Here is a 19,554-nt window from a genome sequence, read left to right as displayed (position 1 = left end):
CTATTGATACACAATAATTTGCAAAGTTGGGGTGATCCTTGAGTGCAAAGTCAGTAGTAAGCCTTGAACATTGGGGAGTGTGACCCAAACAACTAAAACAAAACAAAACGAAAAAATGATTCCTCTAGGGAAGGGCCACAAAATGTTGTACGGAGGGTCGCAAAAGGCCCATGGGCCACGAGTTTGAGACCCCTGCTTTAGGATTTTCTCAATACAGTATAATGTCATCTGCAGTGAAAGTTTAACTTCTTCCTTTCCTATCTGCATATCTTTTACTTGATATCTTTTTCTGGTCTAATTGCTATGGCAAGTACCTGTAGTACTATTTACTGAAGTGGTTAGAGGAGCAACTTTGTCTTGTACCAGATCTTAGAGAAAAGGTTTTTAGTTTTCCCCCATTGAGTATAATGCTTGCAGTGGGCTAGATTGTAACTCTTACCATGTTATCCCTCTTGCCAAAACCTTGATATATTAAATATAGGCACTTTGGATAGCATGCAAAGTTGTTCTCTCACTCCTACTTTAATTTCCTCGTCCCTGTTATCTATTTTCCCATTATTTATTTCATGTATCATCAAATTCATTTTATAATCATGCTGCCACTCATATAAAATGCCATGTCCTCACTTTTCTTCAACCCTGTCTCCAGTATCATTCTATTCATAAAGCTGCTAAGGGTCTTTTGCCCAGTCTTACAATGTTTGTTATACTTTGCAAAGGCAACATTAGCTCTGAAGCCAGAAAGCCCATCTTCTGCTGTTTACTGTTATCTTGGGAGAGTTAATCCATAACTTCAATTTTCCTTGCAAAATGGAGACAGTAATAATACCTCAGAGAGATGTGGTGAGAATTAAATACGCTAATACATGAGAAGCACTTTGAATTATTTCTGGTTCTTAGAAAACATAAATCAGTTTCTATAATTATAGGCATCATTTAGTGAACATTATCAATATGGGTGTTTTCAAATTTTCATTTTACCTTTAAATCATAAGTTGTTTTTGGATAGACTGAAAATAAACACAGACTAAGAACTAAACTCCTTTGTACTAGAATCCACTGTTAGTTCCCAACCACTAAACAAATTGTGATGCTATGTCAGCTTCTCTGAGTCTTATTTTTTTATTCTGCCACAAAAGGACTAGGCTGAATACTAAGCTCTTTCAGGTCAAATAACCACTCTGATGTTTAATAGACGTCTCTAACACAAATGGACTGAAACCTTAATTTGTACTTTACATGCATTCCCTGCCAATTAGAAAATGAGACAAAACAGTTTAAGTTTTGAGCTGACTTTGAACTATTTTTTAAATCATCTAAATCTACTTCATTTTCAAATAATACTGGTTGTCCTTTTCCCCACAATCACTGATAGAGCTGTAATTGCCTTAGTTCAGTAATTTCCTGCCTCCACTTTTCTCAGAGTATTAACCAGTTTTCCTGTCTCCATTCTTGAACTTTTCAGCTTTACTTTCCAAAGAGTCAGAGTGAATTTTTTATTATTATTATTAGTTTGGAGGCCATACCCAGAAATGCTCAGAGGTCAATCCTAGTGGTCTCAGGGGACCATCTGGAATGCTGGGGATTGAACATAAGTCTGCTGCATATAAGGCAAGCTCCTACCCTCTGTACTATGGTTCCAGCCACGTCCCCCGCCCCTGAAATTTAAAACATAAGCAATGTAACATTACTCTAGTGCTTAAAGTTTCCCAGTGATTGTCATGTTACTTAGATTGAGTCGCATCATTCCATTGCCCTTTTATACCCCTTATACTTCAGATGCATAGCCCATTTCCCTTTTACTGCTAACTCACCCAATTCATCTTTCTTGGGCCTTAACACCTGCCCTTCTTCATACTTGGAATTGACATTTCCCAGATGTCAACATGACTTGCTTCTCATCATTTAGATCTTAGCCCATTCTAATTGCAGAGTTCCACGACACCACCCTATCTCCACCTATAGGTTACCACCATTAGAAAACTTGTTTTCCCTTTTGATTTTATTTTCATGCAATAAAATGTAAATGACTTCATAATGAGAGCTAATACTAGAAAAGTCTGGCATAGAATGTTTACATAAGTGTAAAAACACTTAATATTTACCTATTTTAAAGTATTTTACTGAAACCATTGATTTACAAATTTCTTCATAGACCTTGAATTGTTTTCTTCGTAGAACCATGTATACAATACAATCAGGGCCAATCCCACCACCACTCTAAAGGATGTCTACCTCCCTCCATCAATGTTCCCAGAGTACATCCCATGCCACTAGCCTGCCAGCATAACAGGCCCATTTAAAGTTTTGATTATTAAAAGTTTGGATCTCATGGTTTCATTATTGACTTTGGCTTGAATATTTAGTTCTGTCCCTTTTTAACACCAGCAATGCACCTGAGACTACTTGGCCCTTACTCCGCATTATTTCATATTTGTGTTTCTCCTCCTCCACTTTTAACCTTTTTTTTTTTAAATGAAGTAAGTTTGTACTGATCGCATGTATTAGCGTGTTTTTTTAATGCAATGACCTACGGGTCTTTCCTTCATTAAATACCACATGTTGAACAAACATTATTTTACATGTGTCCTGATGATAAATAAAACAAATGCAATAGAAATGCCGATGGCCCCTCCAATCTAGTTATCAACCTTTTCATCTCCTTTGTTTCTTACACTCCAAGTGTGCAGTACCATCCTCTCTGGACTACATACTTTTCACCTAATTAATCTTTCACCCGTAGGCTCTGATGTCCAAATCATTTTATTCCCAGTAAAACTGCGCCAGTGACTTTTTCGGTAGCCATTGCATGCACGCTTACAAGCCTTCACCTTCGCAGTTTTTATTGTCCTTGCAGCACAGACCAGACTGTTCTAGACTGCCATTTATTTCCCCATCCACCCCACACCACTCCTCTCCCTGCACTGGCTTTCCTTCTGCCACTGAGGCCTACGAAGGTCTCAGCAACCAGTAGCTGGCTTCTTTCTGCACCAAGAAGCCAGTTCTGCTCGCAGGAGCAGCCTGCCCCCTTCGGCGGTGAGCTCTCTAGGCTTAGGCAGCCTCACTCCGGGCCCAGCACGCCAAGAACCTCTCTGGCCAGAGCTCTCTTTTAACCAGGAACTACTCCAGGAAGCGGAAACTTAGCTAGCCCCACAGCTGAGGCGAGTTTGCGCGCAAGGAGAAAAAAAAAAAAAAACTCCCTCGCCCCGCCCCGCCCTCCAGGGCCATGGCGCCGCTATGACGTAGTAAGCAGGCGCCTTTAAGCCGAGGCTTCACAGTGCGCCTGCGCGAAGGGGCACGCATGCGCAGAGAGACGAGCTAGCTGACAGATTCGCGGCGGCGGCGGCGGCCCCGGGCTGCGGGGAATGGCAGTCCTAGGTCTTTGACTGAGCACCGCCCCCTCCTCCACGGCCCCAGACATGGCTCAGGAGAAGATGGAACTCGACTTGGAGCTGCCCCCGGGTACGGGCGGGAGCCCGGCGGAGGGAAGCGGCGGCGGCGGCGGCGGCGGGGGCCTTAGGAGGTCTAACAGCGCCCCCCTGATCCACGGCCTCAGTGACACTTCGCCGGTGTTCCAGGCCGAGGCGCCCAGTGCCCGGCGGAACAGCACCACGTTCCCGAACCGCCACGGCCTGCTGCTCCCGGCCTCCCCGGTCCGCATGCACAGCAGCCGCTTGCACCAGATCAAGCAGGAGGAGGGCATGGACCTGATCAACCGGGAGACGGTCCACGAGCGCGAGGTGCAGACCGCAATGCAGATCAGCCACTCGTGGGAGGAAAGTTTCAGCCTGAGCGACAACGACGCGGAGAAATCGGCCTCCCCGAAGCGCATCGACTTCATCCCGGTGTCCCCCGCACCGTCTCCGACCCGGGGCATTGGCAAGCAGTGTTTCTCCCCTTCCTTGCAAAGTTTTGTGAGTAGCAACGGCTTGCCTCCGAGTCCCATTCCCAGCCCGACCACCCGGTTCACCACGCGGAGAAGCCAGAGTCCCATCAATTGCATTCGACCCAGTGTTCTCGGACCCTTAAAAAGGAAATGTGACATGGAAACTGAGTATCAGCCAAAGAGGTTTTTCCAGGGCATCACCAACATGCTCTCTTCTGACGTTGCACAGCTGTCAGACCCAGGCGTGTGTGTGTCTTCCGAGACGCTGGATGGAAACAGCAGCAGCGCCGGATCTTCGTGTAATTCACCCGCGAAAGTCAGTACTACCACCGACTCGCCTGTGTCACCTGCCCAAGCGGCCTCCCCCTTTATTCCAGTAGATGAACTTTCATCTAAGTGACACCCACCCATCCCGAGACTTGGGCTTTTTGTTTGTTTGTTTGTTTGTTTTGCCACGGAGGTAAAAAAACATAATCAAGCTGGAGCAAGCACTGAACTTTGAGAATTCGTTGGAAGCTCTTCCCTACTTGATGACCCTTTTCCTTCTTTTTTTAAATTTCCTGAAATGTTATTCTAGAGAACTTTTATGTCAGATTCCTGCAGATACCCTTGAATTTAGTGTAGTGATATTTTCAGACTTTTTCTCAATAAGTGTGTTGAAGCATACAACTTTACGCTGCTAATATGTCTAAATACATATGTTATTCCTTGATTTTTTAAAAATAATTGAGAGCTCTATTTATTTATGGGTTTATAAGTTCTGATGAAATATAAATGTTGAACTTATCAGCATAGTAAACTGATGTTTTAAAATTCCTATTTCATGCCCACACTATTTTTTAATGTTATTATTAGTGATTGCTAATTTCTATTTGATGAACAGTATCATATCTATTTATGGCTATTTTTAAAATAATGTTCTAACATCAATTCAGAGGTTGTTTGACCCAGAAATACTTGGATATTTCATTTTCTGGGTACAGAGTGGGTGGGAGGGAAATGAAAAGAACAAAATAAAGTTTGCAACAAATCTCTTCAACTTAAGCATATAAAAGTGAACACCTAAAAATATTTTCTAATGAAAACTTAATAATTATACAATAAGTCACAGAAAATTAGAGGGGGTTGTTTTTGTTTTTTTGCCAGAAACCTTACTTTTTTTTTTTTTTTGCCTGTAATCACTAAGCTGAAACAGGACAGTGCCTTGCAGTCTTAGCCCATTGTGTATAGGCTGAGGCCAAATCCTTTGTGCTGCTGCAAATTTAAAACAGTTCAAATGTAGAAAATGTGTGGGTGTGGGAAGCCTGTTGACCTTCAGCCAAGCTCTTAGGCACATAATCCTCTTCCAATCATCAATATGCTCCAATTGTGCCTCCAAATGTGAAAATCTTTGTTAACAAGGAGACTAAGCAACTAACCGATTGTTGCTTTGCCTGGTTGCCACCTTCTGGGATTTCTCTGTTCAGGAAGGAAATAGCTATTTCCTTGCCAACAGGTTCTTCCTCTCCACTTCCCATCAAACTAGGGCATCGTCTGTCAGAGAAAGATAATTAGTATTTCTGAGAGTGAGCAATAAGAGAACTTGGATTGTTCAGGAAGCAATGGTAAAAGCTACAGATGGATTGACTAGTTCATTAAGGGCCAGTGACTAGCAAGAGAATCAGTGGAGTCACCTTGGTAAATCATTTAACTTAGGGTTTCTTAAAGGTTAGATAGATGGTCACATGTTTGTTTTTTGCTGTTTACATTTAAGATAAAACAGGAAGCTAGTAACATTTAAAAATTACCCTTTCCTATTATATAACATATCTTTCTTGCCCAGGCCAAAAGTCAAAAAAGGAAAGGGGTGAGAATGGAGGTAGGGAGGATTAAAAGAGAAAAAGAAAAATCTGCTTTTTTAAGTTATTGCCACAAGGACTTTAATTATTGTATGGAATTTCTACAATTGTGAGAATAAATGAAACTGGTCAACTTTGAGAGTTACACGAAGAATTCTGTGAAATAACACCAAGGGTAAGATGGTGTCCACAGGTTTACATTTTCTGTTCTGCGTACTAGTGTTCATATGCTTCCTGACCTTGTTTCTTAAACTCAAGCCTGTTATTTCCCAACTTCCCCAACTTTACCTGCTTTCAGAGATTCTTTGAATGCAGTATGTTCCAAACTAAATAATTTTCTCATCGAACTAGTTCTTGAGTTAACCTAGATCACTTTAATCATAATTTAGTTCTCTTGTGACTCCCTTTTCCCTATCACCTCCTTAATCATCAAATCCTCTCTAATTTTTAGATGAATCTTTGTTTTGGGGTCATACCCAATCATGCTCTGTGCTTATTCCTAGCTCTGAACTCAGGGATCACTCCTGGTGGAGCAGGGAGCCATTTCTAGGGATGCAAGGGATCAAACTGCTGGCTGCATGCAAAGCAAGTGCCCTACCTGGTGTACTGCCTCTCTAAATCCTCTTAATGAATCTTAAATCTCCCCTACCTTCTCTAATGTCTGGCTATCTTTATTTCTGGCTTGCCCACTCTTCTAATTCATTTTCCCCATCTCTGTGCTTGTTTTCATATTCCACAAACATGATCTTTCTAAAATATGAACTTAGTTTTTTTTCACCCTCCTGCTTGAAAATGTTCCCCATTTCTTAAATTTAGGGGTGCTTTTAATAAAACGTTAATAAGCTTCTTTATAAACTGACTAACCATGAAACCAGCTTTAATTTTCCCTTTATCCTGTCCCCAAAACCTTCCTTTTTTCTTAACTCAAAATTCTTCATATTATTGAATACACATGTTGATAAGTTTTTTAGCTGTTGAGTATTCTCTCTTAGTGCCATCCAAAATGTCTAAAAATATTATTCTTTTTTTAAGTCTTTACTATCCAATTTCCATTTCAGGCAAATGCTTTTTACTGCACATGAATTTTACTGTGAGGTAATGTATACTTTCTGATTATTAAAATATTTAAATAGGGATCAATAACAAGTGTAGATAGAAAAATATTAATACATGCAAGCATACATGTCAATACATAAAAGGAAAATTTACCTTCCCTTCCCACAGTTATTTTTTTTATTTAATTTGTCTAAGACCTGTTACTCTTGCTTTTCCATGTATATCCATATAACTTAGAAAACCATGTTGTCATTCACATCTCTTTTTTTCTACCATATCTAATCATTCACCAAGTCTTGTTGATGTTATCTGTTGGATTGGATCACCTTTCTTTCATCTCTACCCACCCTCATACAGGCTACCCTCACTTCCTTTATTGTCTTGTGATTGCCACTATTCTTATCATACCTGTCCTGGTTAGTGACCCATTTCTTCTCCAATTGGAGTGATCCTTTGAAACTGCAGGTCTGATCCTTCCATCTCTTTCCTTAAACCTTTTGATTTGCTTCTTATTGACTGCATTGGTATACACCAATTTATAGTAAACTTGGGGAGGCCTGGTGGGATCTGGCCTTTGTCACACCCTTCTCTTGTTTACTGTGCTCAATTCTTGCTTTCTTGTTAAATGTATCATATTCTTTTAATTCCTTTTGTTCAATTTTCCTTGTCCCTGAATATATGGAGAAACATTTATGTATGTGGGCTTCTATAGCCTCTATAAGGCAGGCAGTATGTTTTAAGCATTTATGTAGATAATTTACTTCATCATGTCATTCAAAAACTTCTGTCATTTCTCTGTAGAATGTCTGGGTTTAGCTCAGTAAGGATTGCTTTTGAGACATTACTATTACTATACATAACTTTTGTGGTAGAAACTCCAAAGCATATATTAACATTTAAAAGAACAGTTTAGGGGCTGGCGAGGTGCTCTAGAGGTAAGGTGTCTGACTTAAAGTGCTAGCCAAGGAAGGACTGCGGTTCAATACCCCGGTGTCCCATATGATCCCCCCAAGCCAGGGGCAATTTCTGAGGGTTCTGAGGGCTTAGCCAGGAGTAACCCCTGAGCATCAAACGGGTGTGGCCCGAAAGACCAAAAAAAAAAAAAAAAAAAAAAAAGATTATGGGCCTGAGAGATAGCATGGAGGTAAGGCGTTTGTTTGCCTTTCGTGCAGAAGGTTATTGGTTCAAATCCCGGTGTCCTATATGGTCCCCCGTGCCTGCCAGGAGCAATTTCTGAGCATGGAGCCAGGTGTAACCCCTGAGCACTGCTGGGTGTGACCCAAAAACCACCAAAAAAAAAAAAAACAGTTTGTCACATACAACAAACCTCTGTTATATTTTTCTTTTATTATGTTCATTAAATACCATGTAAATAGGTAAAATTTATTAATCACCAAATCCATGGATATGAGGTATTAGAACCTAATTAAGCATATTTAAAGAGTGATTGTAATGTAGAATAACCTGTATAAGTTGCCTTTTTTTTTGATCACCTTTTTTCTTTCTTTTTTCTTTCTTTTTTTTTTTTTTTAACCTCATCTAGAGACTTCTAAGATATTTGGCAGTGAAATGGGGGAAAGGGTCAAGGCTTATGAGGGAAACAGGACAGAGGATTTTTTTTCCTTATGAGCATATATATGGATGAATCCATATATATGGATTTAATTACATTTTAATATTGAAGAGCAAGAGATAAGGGAATAGTTGCCAGAATGATTACTGAAGGGGTGATGTAAATTATATTTCCAGAGTTAAATCAGGATAAAAGACAGTTGGCCTTGGGAAGGACTGAAAGCATTACTTGTTCTGAAACTGAAAGGAGAGTGTGATGACTAGGCAAAGATAGTGGTAAATGTTCAATTGATTTGCTGTTTAGAGGCATGAAAGAAGAGAGGTATATGAAAAGTAGGAAGACTTGATATTGAGAAAGTTGCTTCTATTTCCCAATACCTCAGAATCTAGGATATTTGAGGAGCAGGAGTAGATCTGGAAGTGTGACTAAAATGAAGAGTTAGTGTTGTCTCCATAGAAACTAAATCAGTGATTGAAGGGTGTGTACAAAGTTTATTAGTAGTCACAGTGGGTGCCAGATTGCAGTTAAATAGCAGATGTAGAAGACAAAATTTGGATTAACCTCATTTTGGGAATTGATTAAGTGGGTACAAGGTAAAAGCACAGTGTGTGATGCAATTAAGAATTCTAGAAATAGGGTCCGGCGAGGTGGCGCTAGAGGTAAGGTGTCTGCCTTGCAAGCACTACTAGCCAAGGAAGGACCGCAGTTCAATCCTCCAGCGTCCCATATGGTCCCCCCAAGCCAGGGGCAATTTCTGAGCGCTTAGCCAGGAGTAACCCCTGAGCGTCAAATGGGTGTGGCCCAAAAACCAAAAAAAAAAAATGAATTCTAGAAATGTAGTCAAAAGACCTTGATGATATTGAGAGACACTTCTTTTTCGAAGGTCTTTACAATCAGCCATTAAAATGTTTGCAGGCAGTCCAACTTCTTTATAGAACTTGCAGTTTTGCTCTTAATTTTAGGGTTATTTTGTTCAAAGAACCATTTCTAAGTTAGTAAGCTTTGCATTTCATTTATTTGACTTACAAAAAGAAAAAGAAAAAATACTTTGTCCCTTCCTAACTTATTTTCAAATAAAACATTTTCTTGGGCCAGAGACATAATGGACCAGGTTTGATTCTTGGATTGCATAAGGCCCCTCAAGCACTGTCTGGTGTGATCTCAGAGCTCAGAGACAGGAGTAAGCCCTGAGCACTCAGTATATAGCTCCTACCCTTACCCCATTTGTTTTCCTCAAGAGTTGAAAGTGCTTATCCCTGGGCCAGAGAGACAGCACAGCAGTAGGGCATTTGCCTTGCATGTGGCCAACCCAGGATGACCCCAGTTTGAATACCAGTATCTCTTATGGTCCCCTAAGCCAGGAGTAACCCCTGAGTGCAGTTGTGTGTGACCCAAACCCCCCCCCCCAAAAAAAAAAGCCATTGTCATCCTCATTTTATAAACGCGATAGACAGAAAGTTAACCAGAGAAGGGAAATAGGTGGTGTGGTAAGGAACACAGGTTGTGAACTGTGGTGAGGAGTCAATGGATTAGTGGATGTGTAGTCTTCTGCTTCATGTTTGGCAGTTTCTGTCAACTACTGTTGTCATGATGATGGTGGCAGTTGTCATCATTAGCATCTAACTTGAACTTGCTGAGGAATCTTATATTTGTTATTTTTGACTGCTTATACTCATTTATGCTTTCACATTCAAAACAGTACCTTCTCTGGGGCATAGCAGGTAGGGAATTTGCCTTTCAAGGGGTTGACCAGGGTTCCATCCCCAGGCATCCCATATGGTCCCCTGAACCTTCAGTAATTTCTGAGCACAGAGCCACCAAGATTAATCCTGAGTGTCCCAGGGTTTGGCCCCAAAACAAACAAAAAACCAGTACCTTCTCTCCCCTTCAAGTCAGTCTAGCCCTAACAATATAGACATTTTCAATGTTAGCACTTTTCAAGGCCTGAAAGATAGTACAGTGGGTAGGGTATTTGCTTTGCATATGGCCAACCCAGTTTAGATCCCCAGTATCCCATATGGTCCCCTGAATTCCAACAGGATTATTTCTTGAGTTCAGAATCAAGTTTGTCTTCTAGGGAGAGACACTTCCCTGTGTAAGTCCTTTTAATTTAAGTTCAGCTCTCAGGATAATTCTAGAGAACAAATCTACAGCAGGCCTCTCTGAGTTGGTGTCCTGCCCTTTGCTGATCAGAAATTGCTTCTGGAAACAAACACTGGTTGCTCTTTTGGGTTTTGATTTTGAGAAATTGAGAGCTTATTTTTCTTTTTTTTTTTTTTTTTTTTTTTATTTAAACACCTTGATTACATACATGATTGTGTTTGGGTTTCAGTCATAAAAGGAACACCACCCATCACCAGTGCAACATTCCCATCACCCAAGTCCCAAATCACCCTCCTCCCCACCCAACCCCCGCCTGTACCCTAAACAGGCTCTACATTTCCCTCATACATTCTCAATATTAGGACAGTTCAAAATGTAGTTATTTCTCTAACTAAACTCATCACTCTTTGTGGTGAGCTTCCTGAGGTGAGCTGGAACTTCCAGCTCTTTTCTCTTTTGTGTCTGAAAATTATTATTACAAGGGTGTCTTTCATTTTTCTTAAAACCCATAGATGAGTGAGACCATTCTGCGTTTTTCTCTCTCTCTCTGACTTATTTCACTCAGCATAATAGATTCCATGTACATCCATGTATAGGAAAATTTCATGACTTCATCTCTCCTGACAGCTGCATAATATTCCATTGTGTATATGTACCACAGTTTCTTTAGCCATTCATCTGTTGAAGGGCATCTTGGTTGTTTCCAGAGTCTTGCTATGGTAAATAGAGCTGCAATGAATATAGGTGTAAGGAAGGGGTTTTTGTATTGTATTTTTGTGTTCCTAGGGTATATTCCTAGGAGTGGTATAGCTGGATCGTATGGGAGCTCGATTTCCAGTTTTTGGAGGAATCTCCATATCGCTTTCCATAAAGGTTGAACTAGACAGCATTCCCACCAGCAGTGGATAAGAGTTCCTTTCTCTCCACATCCCCGCCAACACTGTTTATTCTCATTCTTTGTGATGTGTGCCATTCTCTGGGGTGTGAGGTGGTATCTCATCGTTGTTTTTATTTGCATCTCCCTGATGATTAGTGATGTGGAACATTTTTTCATGTGTCTTTTGGCCATGCGTATTTCTTCTTTGTCAAAGTGTCTGTTCATTTCTTCTCCCCATTTTTTGATGGGGTTAGATGTTTTTTTCTTGTAAAGTTCTGTCAGTGCCTTGTATATTTTGGAGATTAGCCCCTTATCTGATGGGTATTGGGTGAATAGTTTCTCCCACTCAGTGGGTGGCTCTTGTATCCTGGGCACTATTTCCTTTGAGGTGCAGAAGCTTCTCAGCTTAATATATTCCCATCTGTTAATCTCTGCTTTCACTTGCTTGGAGAGTGCAGTTTCCTCCTTGAAGATGCCTGTAATGTCCTGTAGTGTTTTGCCTATGTGCTGTTCTATATATCTTATGGTTTTGGGGCTGATATCGAGGTCTTTAATCCATTTGGATTTTACCTTTGTACATGATGTTAGCTGGGGGTCTAAGTTTAATTTTTTGCAAGTGGCTATCCAATTGTGCCAACACCACTTGTTGAAGAGGCTTTCCCTGCTCCATTTAGGATTTCCTGCTCCTTTATCAAAAATTAGATGGTTGTATCTCTGGGGAACATTTTCTGAGTATTCAAGCCTATTCCACTGATCTGAGGACCTATCCTTATTCCAATACCATGCTGTTTTGATAACTGTTGCTTTGTAGTACAGTTTAAAGTTGGGAAAAGTAATTCCTCCCATATTCTTTTTCCCAATGATTGCTTTAGCTATTCGAGGGTGTTTATTGTTCCAAATGAATTTCAAAAGTGTCTGATCCACTTCTTTGAAGAATGTCATGGGTATCTTTAGAGGGATGGCATTAAATCTGTATAATGCCTTGGGGAGTATTGACATTTTGATGATGTTAATCCTGCCAATCCATGAGCAGGGTATGTGTTTCCATTTCCGTGTGTCCTCTCTTATTTCTTGGAGCAGAGTTTTATAGTTTTCTTTGTATAGGTCCTTCACATATTTAGTCAAGTTGATTCCAAGATATTTGAGTTTGTGTGGTACTATTGTGAATGGGGTTGTTTTCTTAATGTCCATTTCTTCTTTATTACTGTTGGTGTATAGAAAGGCCATTGATTTTTGTGTGTTAATTTTGTAGCCTGCCACCTTGCTATATGAGTCTATTGTTTCTAGAAGCTTTTTGATAGAGTCTTTAGGGTTTTCTAAGTAGAGTATCATGTCATCTGCAAACAGTGAGAGCTTGACTTCTTCCTTTCCTATCTGGATTCCCTTGATATCCTTTTCTTGCCTAATCGCTATAGCAAGTACTTCCAGTGCTATGTTGAATAGGAGTGGTGAGAGAGGACAGCCTTGTCTTGTGCCAGAATTTAGAGGGAAGGCTTTCAGTTTTTCTCCATTGAGGATAATATTTGCCACTGGCTTGTGGTAGATGGCCTTCACTATATTGAGAAAGGTTCCCTCCATTCCCATCTTGCTGAGAGTTTTGATCAAGAATGGGTGTTGGACCTTATCAAATGCTTTCTCTGCATCTATTGATATGATCATGTGGTTTTTATTTTTCTTGTTATTGATGTTGTGTATTATGTTGATAGATTTACGGATGTTAAACCAGCCTTGCATTCCTGGGATGAAACCTACTTGATCGTAGTGGATGATCTTCTTAATGAGGCATTGAATCCTATTTGCCAGGATTTTGTTGAGGATCTTTGCATCTGCATTCATTAGTGATATTGGTCTGTAATTTTCTTTTTTGGTAGCGTCTCTGTCTGGTTTAGGTATCAAGGTGATGTTGGCTTCATAAAAGCTATTTGGAAGTGTTTCTGTTTGTTCAATTTCATGAAAGAGTCTTGCCAAGATTGGCAGTAGTTCCTCTTGGAAAGTTTGATAGAATTCATTAGTGAATCCATCTGGACCTGGGCTTTTGTTTTTCGGCAGACATTTGATTACTGTTTTAATTTCATCAATGGTGATGGGGGTGTTTAGATATGCTACATCCTCTTCCTTCAACCGTGGAAGATTATAAGAGTCCAAGAATTTATCCATTTCTTCCAGGTTCTCATTTTTAGTGGCGTAGAGTTTTTCAAAGTAGTTTCTGATTACCCTTTGAATCTCTGTCATATCAGTAGTGATCTCTCCTTTTTCATTCCTGATACGAGTTATCAAGTTTCTCTCTCTCTCTTTCTTTGTTAGGTTTGCCAGTGGTCTATCAATCTTGTTTATTTTTTCAAAGAACCAACTTCTGCTTTCGTTGATCTTTCGGATTGTTTTTTGAGTTTCCACTTCGTTGATTTCTGCTCTCAGCTTTGTTATTTCCTTCTGTCTTCCTGTTCTTGGGTCCTTTTGTTGAGCATTTTCTAGTTCTATTAGCTGTGTCATTAAGCTACTCAGGTAAGCTCCTTCTTCCTTCCTGATGTGTGCTTGCAAAGCTATAAATTTTCCTCTCAGTACTGCTTTTGCTGTGTCCCATAAGTTCTGAGAGTTTGTGTCTTTATTGTCATTTGTTTCCAGGAACCTTTTTATTTCCTCCTTGATTTCATCTCGGACCCACTGGTTATTGAGCATGAGGCTGTTTAACTTCCAGGTGTTAAAGTGTTTCTTCTGAGTCCCTTTGGAGTTCACAAATAATTTCAGAGCCTTGTGGTCAGCGAAGGTAGTCTGCAAAATTTCTATCCTCTTGATCTTATGGAGGTATGTTTTATGTGCCAGCATGTAGTCTATCCTGGAGAATGTCCCATGTACATTGGAGAAGAATGTGTATCCAGGTTTCTGGGGATGGAGTGTCCTATATATATCCACTAGGCCTCTTTCTTCCATTTCTCTCCTCAGGTCTAGTATATTCTTGTTGGGTTTCAGTCTGGTTGACCTGTCCAGTGTTGACAAAGCCGTGTTTAGGTCCCCCACAATTATTGTGTTGTTGTTGATATTATTTTTCAGATTTGTCAGCAGTTGTATTAAATATTTTGCTGGCCCCTCATTCGGTGCATATATGTTTAGGAGAGTGAATTCTTCCTGCTCTACGTACCCCTTGATTAATATAAAATGTCCGTCTTTGTCCCTTACAACCTTCCTGAGTATAAAGTTTGCATTATCTGATATTAGTATGGCCACTCCAGCTTTTTTATGGGTGTTGTTTGCTTGGATAACTTTTCTCCAGCCTTTTATTTTGAGTCTATGTTTGTTCTGACTATTCAGGTGCGTTTCTTGTAGGCAGCAGAAGGTTGGATTGAGTTTTTTGATCCATTTAGCCACTCTGTGTCTCTTAACTGGTGCATTTAGTCCATTGACGTTGAGAGAAAGAATTGTCCTGGGATTTAACGCCATCTTTATTTCAAAATTTGGTGTGTCTTTTGGGTAGTCTTGTCTTAGATTAGGTCTTTCAGTTTTTCTCTTAAGACTGGTTTTGTGTCTGTGAAGTTTCTGAGCTGTTTTTTGTCTGTGAAACCATGTATTCTTCCATCAAACCGGAAAGTGAGTTTTGCTGGGTATAGTATTCTGGGTGAAGCATTCATTTCATTCAGTCTTGTCACAATATCCCACCACTGCTTTCTGGCATTGAGCGTTTCTGGTGACAGGTCTGCTGTAAATCTCAGGGAAGCTTGCTTGAACATGATTTCCCCTTTTGATCTTGCTGTTTTCAGAATTCTGTCTCTATCTGTGGGATTTGTCATTGTGACTAGGATGTGTCTTGGGGTGGTTTTTCTGGGGTCTCTTTTGGTTGGTACTCTTCGGGCATGCAGGATTTGATCACATATATTCTTTAGCTCTGGAAGTTTCTCTTTAATGATGTTCTTGACCATTGATTCTTCCTGGAAATTTTCTTCCTGGGTCTCTGGGACTCCAATGATTCTTAAGTTGTTTCTGTTGATCTTATCATAGACTTCTATTTTCGTCTGTTCCCATTCTTTGACTAATTTTTCCATTGTCTGCTCATTTGCTTTAAGTTTTTTGTCCAATCTCTCCTGCTGTATGGAATTGTTATGTATCTCATCTTCCACAGCACCAAGTCTATTCTCAGCTTCTGATACCCTGTCCCAGAGCTTATCCATTTTGTCATTCACTTCGTTTACTGAGTTTTTCAGGCCTGTTAGTTGACATGTTATTTCAGTTTGGAGTTTTGTCATTTCTGCCTTCATATTTTCTTGGTTCTTATTAGTGTTCTGTTCAACTCGATCCATGGTTTCTTGGAGTCTGTTGAGCACCTTCCATATTGCTAGTCTAAAGTCCTTATCTGAGAGGTTGATTAGTTGTTCAGTCATTATCTGGTCCTCAGAATTGTCATCTTCATTCTCTATGTCTGATGCTGGCCTGCGCTGTTTCCCCATTGTCACATTTGTATTGTGGGTTTTTCTACGTGTTGTAGTGGTATTCATTGTCTATATGATGTAGGCAGCACACTCCTCTGGCTCCTCCCTTTCTGGATGGGCTGACTTGCCTCTAAGGGAGGGGAGTCCTCCGTGGATGAAGCCTCACACTGGGTCAAATCTTAGGCCCGAGCATGTAACAGAGAAGACAGTCCAGAGAGAAATGTTTGCTTCTGTGATATAGCGCCGTTCTTAGTGTGATTTTTCCTTCTTGTTGCAATGGAGTTCTTTCCTTAGAAAGAGTGCACGGCCGCGTAGCGAAGCGGAGCGGCCGTGCTCCTCTGAGCCTCTTTTTGCCCCACTCGCAAGAGTTTCACGCAAGAGGACAGTAGACAGACATAGACAGGTCACACTCACAGTCTTTCACAGCTGAGCCCCACTGGGCCGGTGTACTTTCGCGGATTTTCCCCGCCTGGTGTCACACACAGGGAGCCAGCTTTTGCAAAGGATAGCCGGTTTTTATGCTCTGAAGTCCCTCCCTGAAAATGGCGTCTGGGCGAGCGAGGTTTCTGGAGGCTCTTTTTGCCCCACTCGCAAGAGTTTCACGCAAGAGGAAAGTAGACAGACATAGACAGGTCACACTCACAGTCTTTCACAGCTGAGCCCCACTGGGCCGGTGTACTTTCGCGGATTTTCCCCGCCTGGTGTCACACACAGGGAGCCAGCTTTTGCAAAGGATAGCCGGCTTTTATGCTCTGAAGTCCCTCCCTCGAGAGCTTATTTTTCATTGTTCACTGCAAAATAGGGCTGTTATTAATTGGCAGCCAAGGTTTTCATAGGATGTTTTCCTTCCCCAGTAAGGAAGCAAGAGCAGATATAATAACATGGGTCATTGGAAGTGCACCCAATAATTAATTAAACTTACATTTATTGTGAAGTATTGGCCTGACACTGTTTCCAGAGCTTCACACATTTAAATTTATTTAATCCCTCTGACATTAAGATGGAGGCTGTGGTGATTCCCATTTAATATATAGAGGATCAAATATACAATGTCTCTACTACTTTCTAAATTTTTCATTTGAATTTAGGTCATTAAAATTTTTTTTATTGGGGCCAAAGCAATTTGCCTTGCATTTGCCTTTCACACAGCCAACCTAGGTTCAACCCCCAGCATTCCTAGTCTCTAAGCCTGCTAGGAGTGATTTCTGAATGCAGAGCCAGGAGTAATCCCTGAGCTCTGGCAGTGTGCCCCCCAAATCAAAAACCAAGACAATTTTTATTGAACTTCTTTGAGTAACAATATTATTAATAATGGTTTCCATGCACATAATTTAAATGCCACACCCACCATTATTGTACCCATTTTCTTTTTTCATTAACCCTCCCTCAGAACCCCCTAACTCAGTTGTGTGAATTATCTTTGATGAATTTATTTTGATTTTCTTTTTTTGTTTAGCTTTTTGAACCACTCTCAATGGTAGTCAGGTTTTTCCTGGCTTTGCAATTAGGAATCACTTCTGGTAGGCTCCAAGGAGCAAATGGGATGCTGGGGATTGAACACAGGTTGAAAGCAAATGTCCTACCTGCTGTACCACTTCAGCCCATATTTTTGATGACTTTTTATATATATATATATATATATATATATATATATATATATATATATATATATATATATATATATATATATAAAATCAGATGCCCCCTTCTGTGTTTCACAGAAAGCTTCCTTCTCTCAGCTTGAAAGTGCTTATATTTCTATTTTTTGTGTGGAATGATATCTTTATTTTAAACTATGACTTCAGACATTACTACCGTTAGTGGAACTTATCAGGAAGATTTCTTAATAGTAGAAAAACATATGCTTATTATTTGAAATAACTTCTCAGATAAATTTGGATTGTTTTCTTTCTAATTGCTTTGTTAGAAAGTCTGTTATGTTTGATTTCCCTTAGTTTATTGAACTGAAGAAAACAGAAACAGGTATCATTTTGATGATGATTCTCCCTCCATTAATGTATCACTTTAAAAAAAATAACAGCAGAATGTAAAGATAATTCAGAATACTACTACCTAAAGAATGTCGAGATTACTTTCTTTTTGCACAAGAAACTTGTCCTTAGAGAAAGAAGGCTTAATTTCAGAACAATTGAGCAATCTCTGAGAATCATTTTTTTCCTTTTATTTTGACTACACAAACAGTTCACTGGTGAGTGAAAGGGCCAAAGCAGGAAAGCTTCCTTTGAAATACATTTAGATTATGTGCTTAGGCTCTTTGTTTTATATTGACCTGACCCTTAATTAGACATTTTGAAATAAGTCATAGGAATTTACCAATTTGTTGGAAAATTTTAGAAATTTTAGAAATTTAGTACTCAAATCACTTCAAAAGTAATTTTCAGTAGTTTATGCATTGTGAAAATAAATTTTCCAGAAAGGTTAAACAGTTGACATGGAATGTTTGCATTATGTGCAAAAAAATCAAATGCATCTACAGTGGAAGTGTGTATGTATATTCACACATACACATGTGCACACACATGCACACATATACACAAACTTACATCCTCTGATCTTTATGAACCTTTGTCTTTGTGCTTGGAGTCATCTTTAGAGTCTCCCATTTCACATCCCCTCTCATTTTCCTTTCCTCTGTTATCTTCCAGAAACAGAGTTTGTAAATGGTGGTGTATTGGGGCATTCTCACATGCACCCCAATAAACAAGAGTGTGCTGGGCATTGACTTTATATCAACTTTCCAAACTCTAAGTACTGCCTTAAATAAAACTTTGGAGCTTGTATTTGAGATTTATTTCTACCCAATTTCTGTTTGTTTTTTAATTCTATGGTAATTGCTTAGGGAAATGTGAAAAACATGCAGTAACAAATTCTAAGACAGTATGACAAACTAAGGAACAGAAAAACTGTTGCTTTCATTTACCTGCAAGAATTCAATTCTGTATCAATGCCAGGGGCAATTCTGGTGCCTTTCTAATCCCCAAAAATGGTCTTCCAAATCAGAGTAACATCTAAAGTTTGGCCATCATGGCATATTATGAAAGACAATTGAGAAATATTTTTTGTGTCTCGAAAAGTAAAATGGCTGATGGAGCTACCCATTCTTGCAATTTAAGTAATACCTCCCCTGGCTTTAAGGACAAAGAATGGTTTTACTGTTATAATGCCAGGAGGATTACCGGAACTTGGAGAGACAAGTAGCAATTGAGTGTGGTTGTCTTTTGGAAAGAAAAATAAATGATGTTCAGGGGAAGTTACTGTGGGGAGATGATAGATGGATTGGATATTTCTTTTGGTACACAAGCCATTTCTTGGACTATTGTCACTAGTGCCCTGTCAAGTATAATGCCATTAACAGTCATTTGTTAACTTCTTGCTCCATTTTATTTCCAGATTTGAATTTATATTGCGTTTTGTTTTATGAGCCTTTTGACATTTTTTTGCCTTAATGTTCTCTTCTAAGTCTTTTAAGTGTACATAATGATGGTAATGGAAAAAAAATTTTTTGTTGGTTTTTTTTTTTTGGGGGGGGGCACATCCAGTGATGCTCAGGGGTTACTCCTGATTATATACTTCAAAATCGCTCCTGGCTTGGGGGACCATATGGTATGCTAGGGAGTCAAACCGCAGTCCACTCTAGGTTTGTCACGTGCAAGGCAAATAAATGCCCTACCGCTTATGCCACTGCTCTGGCTCTGAAAAAATTATTTTGTGTAAATAAAATCCTTTAAAGTTTTTCAATTACCAAATTTGGGCCAGAGAGATCAGCGAGATAGGAGAAAGGT

At 39.8% G+C, this 19,554-nt stretch overlaps 2 protein-coding genes across 4 annotated transcripts in view; both read left to right on the top strand.

Moving 5' to 3' along the window:
* Nucleotides 1-19,554, top strand: part of PIP5K1B (phosphatidylinositol-4-phosphate 5-kinase type 1 beta) — a 370,177-nt gene that overhangs the window by 81,209 nt on the left and 269,414 nt on the right. The window lies entirely within an intron of this gene.
* Nucleotides 3,358-4,832, top strand: PABIR1 (PP2A Aalpha (PPP2R1A) and B55A (PPP2R2A) interacting phosphatase regulator 1). The gene has a single exon (XM_049770976.1). The coding sequence runs from the start codon at nucleotides 3,420-3,422 to the stop codon at nucleotides 4,284-4,286; it is 867 nt and encodes a 288-aa protein (XP_049626933.1). The 5' UTR covers nucleotides 3,358-3,419; the 3' UTR covers nucleotides 4,287-4,832.

The sequence above is a fragment of the Suncus etruscus genome, chromosome 3, assembly GCF_024139225.1.
Source record: "Suncus etruscus isolate mSunEtr1 chromosome 3, mSunEtr1.pri.cur, whole genome shotgun sequence".
NCBI classification, from domain to species: Eukaryota; Metazoa; Chordata; class Mammalia; order Eulipotyphla; family Soricidae; genus Suncus; species Suncus etruscus.
The sequence above is the reverse complement of the archived record's forward strand: the minus strand, read 5'-3'. Positions and strand labels throughout refer to the sequence as shown.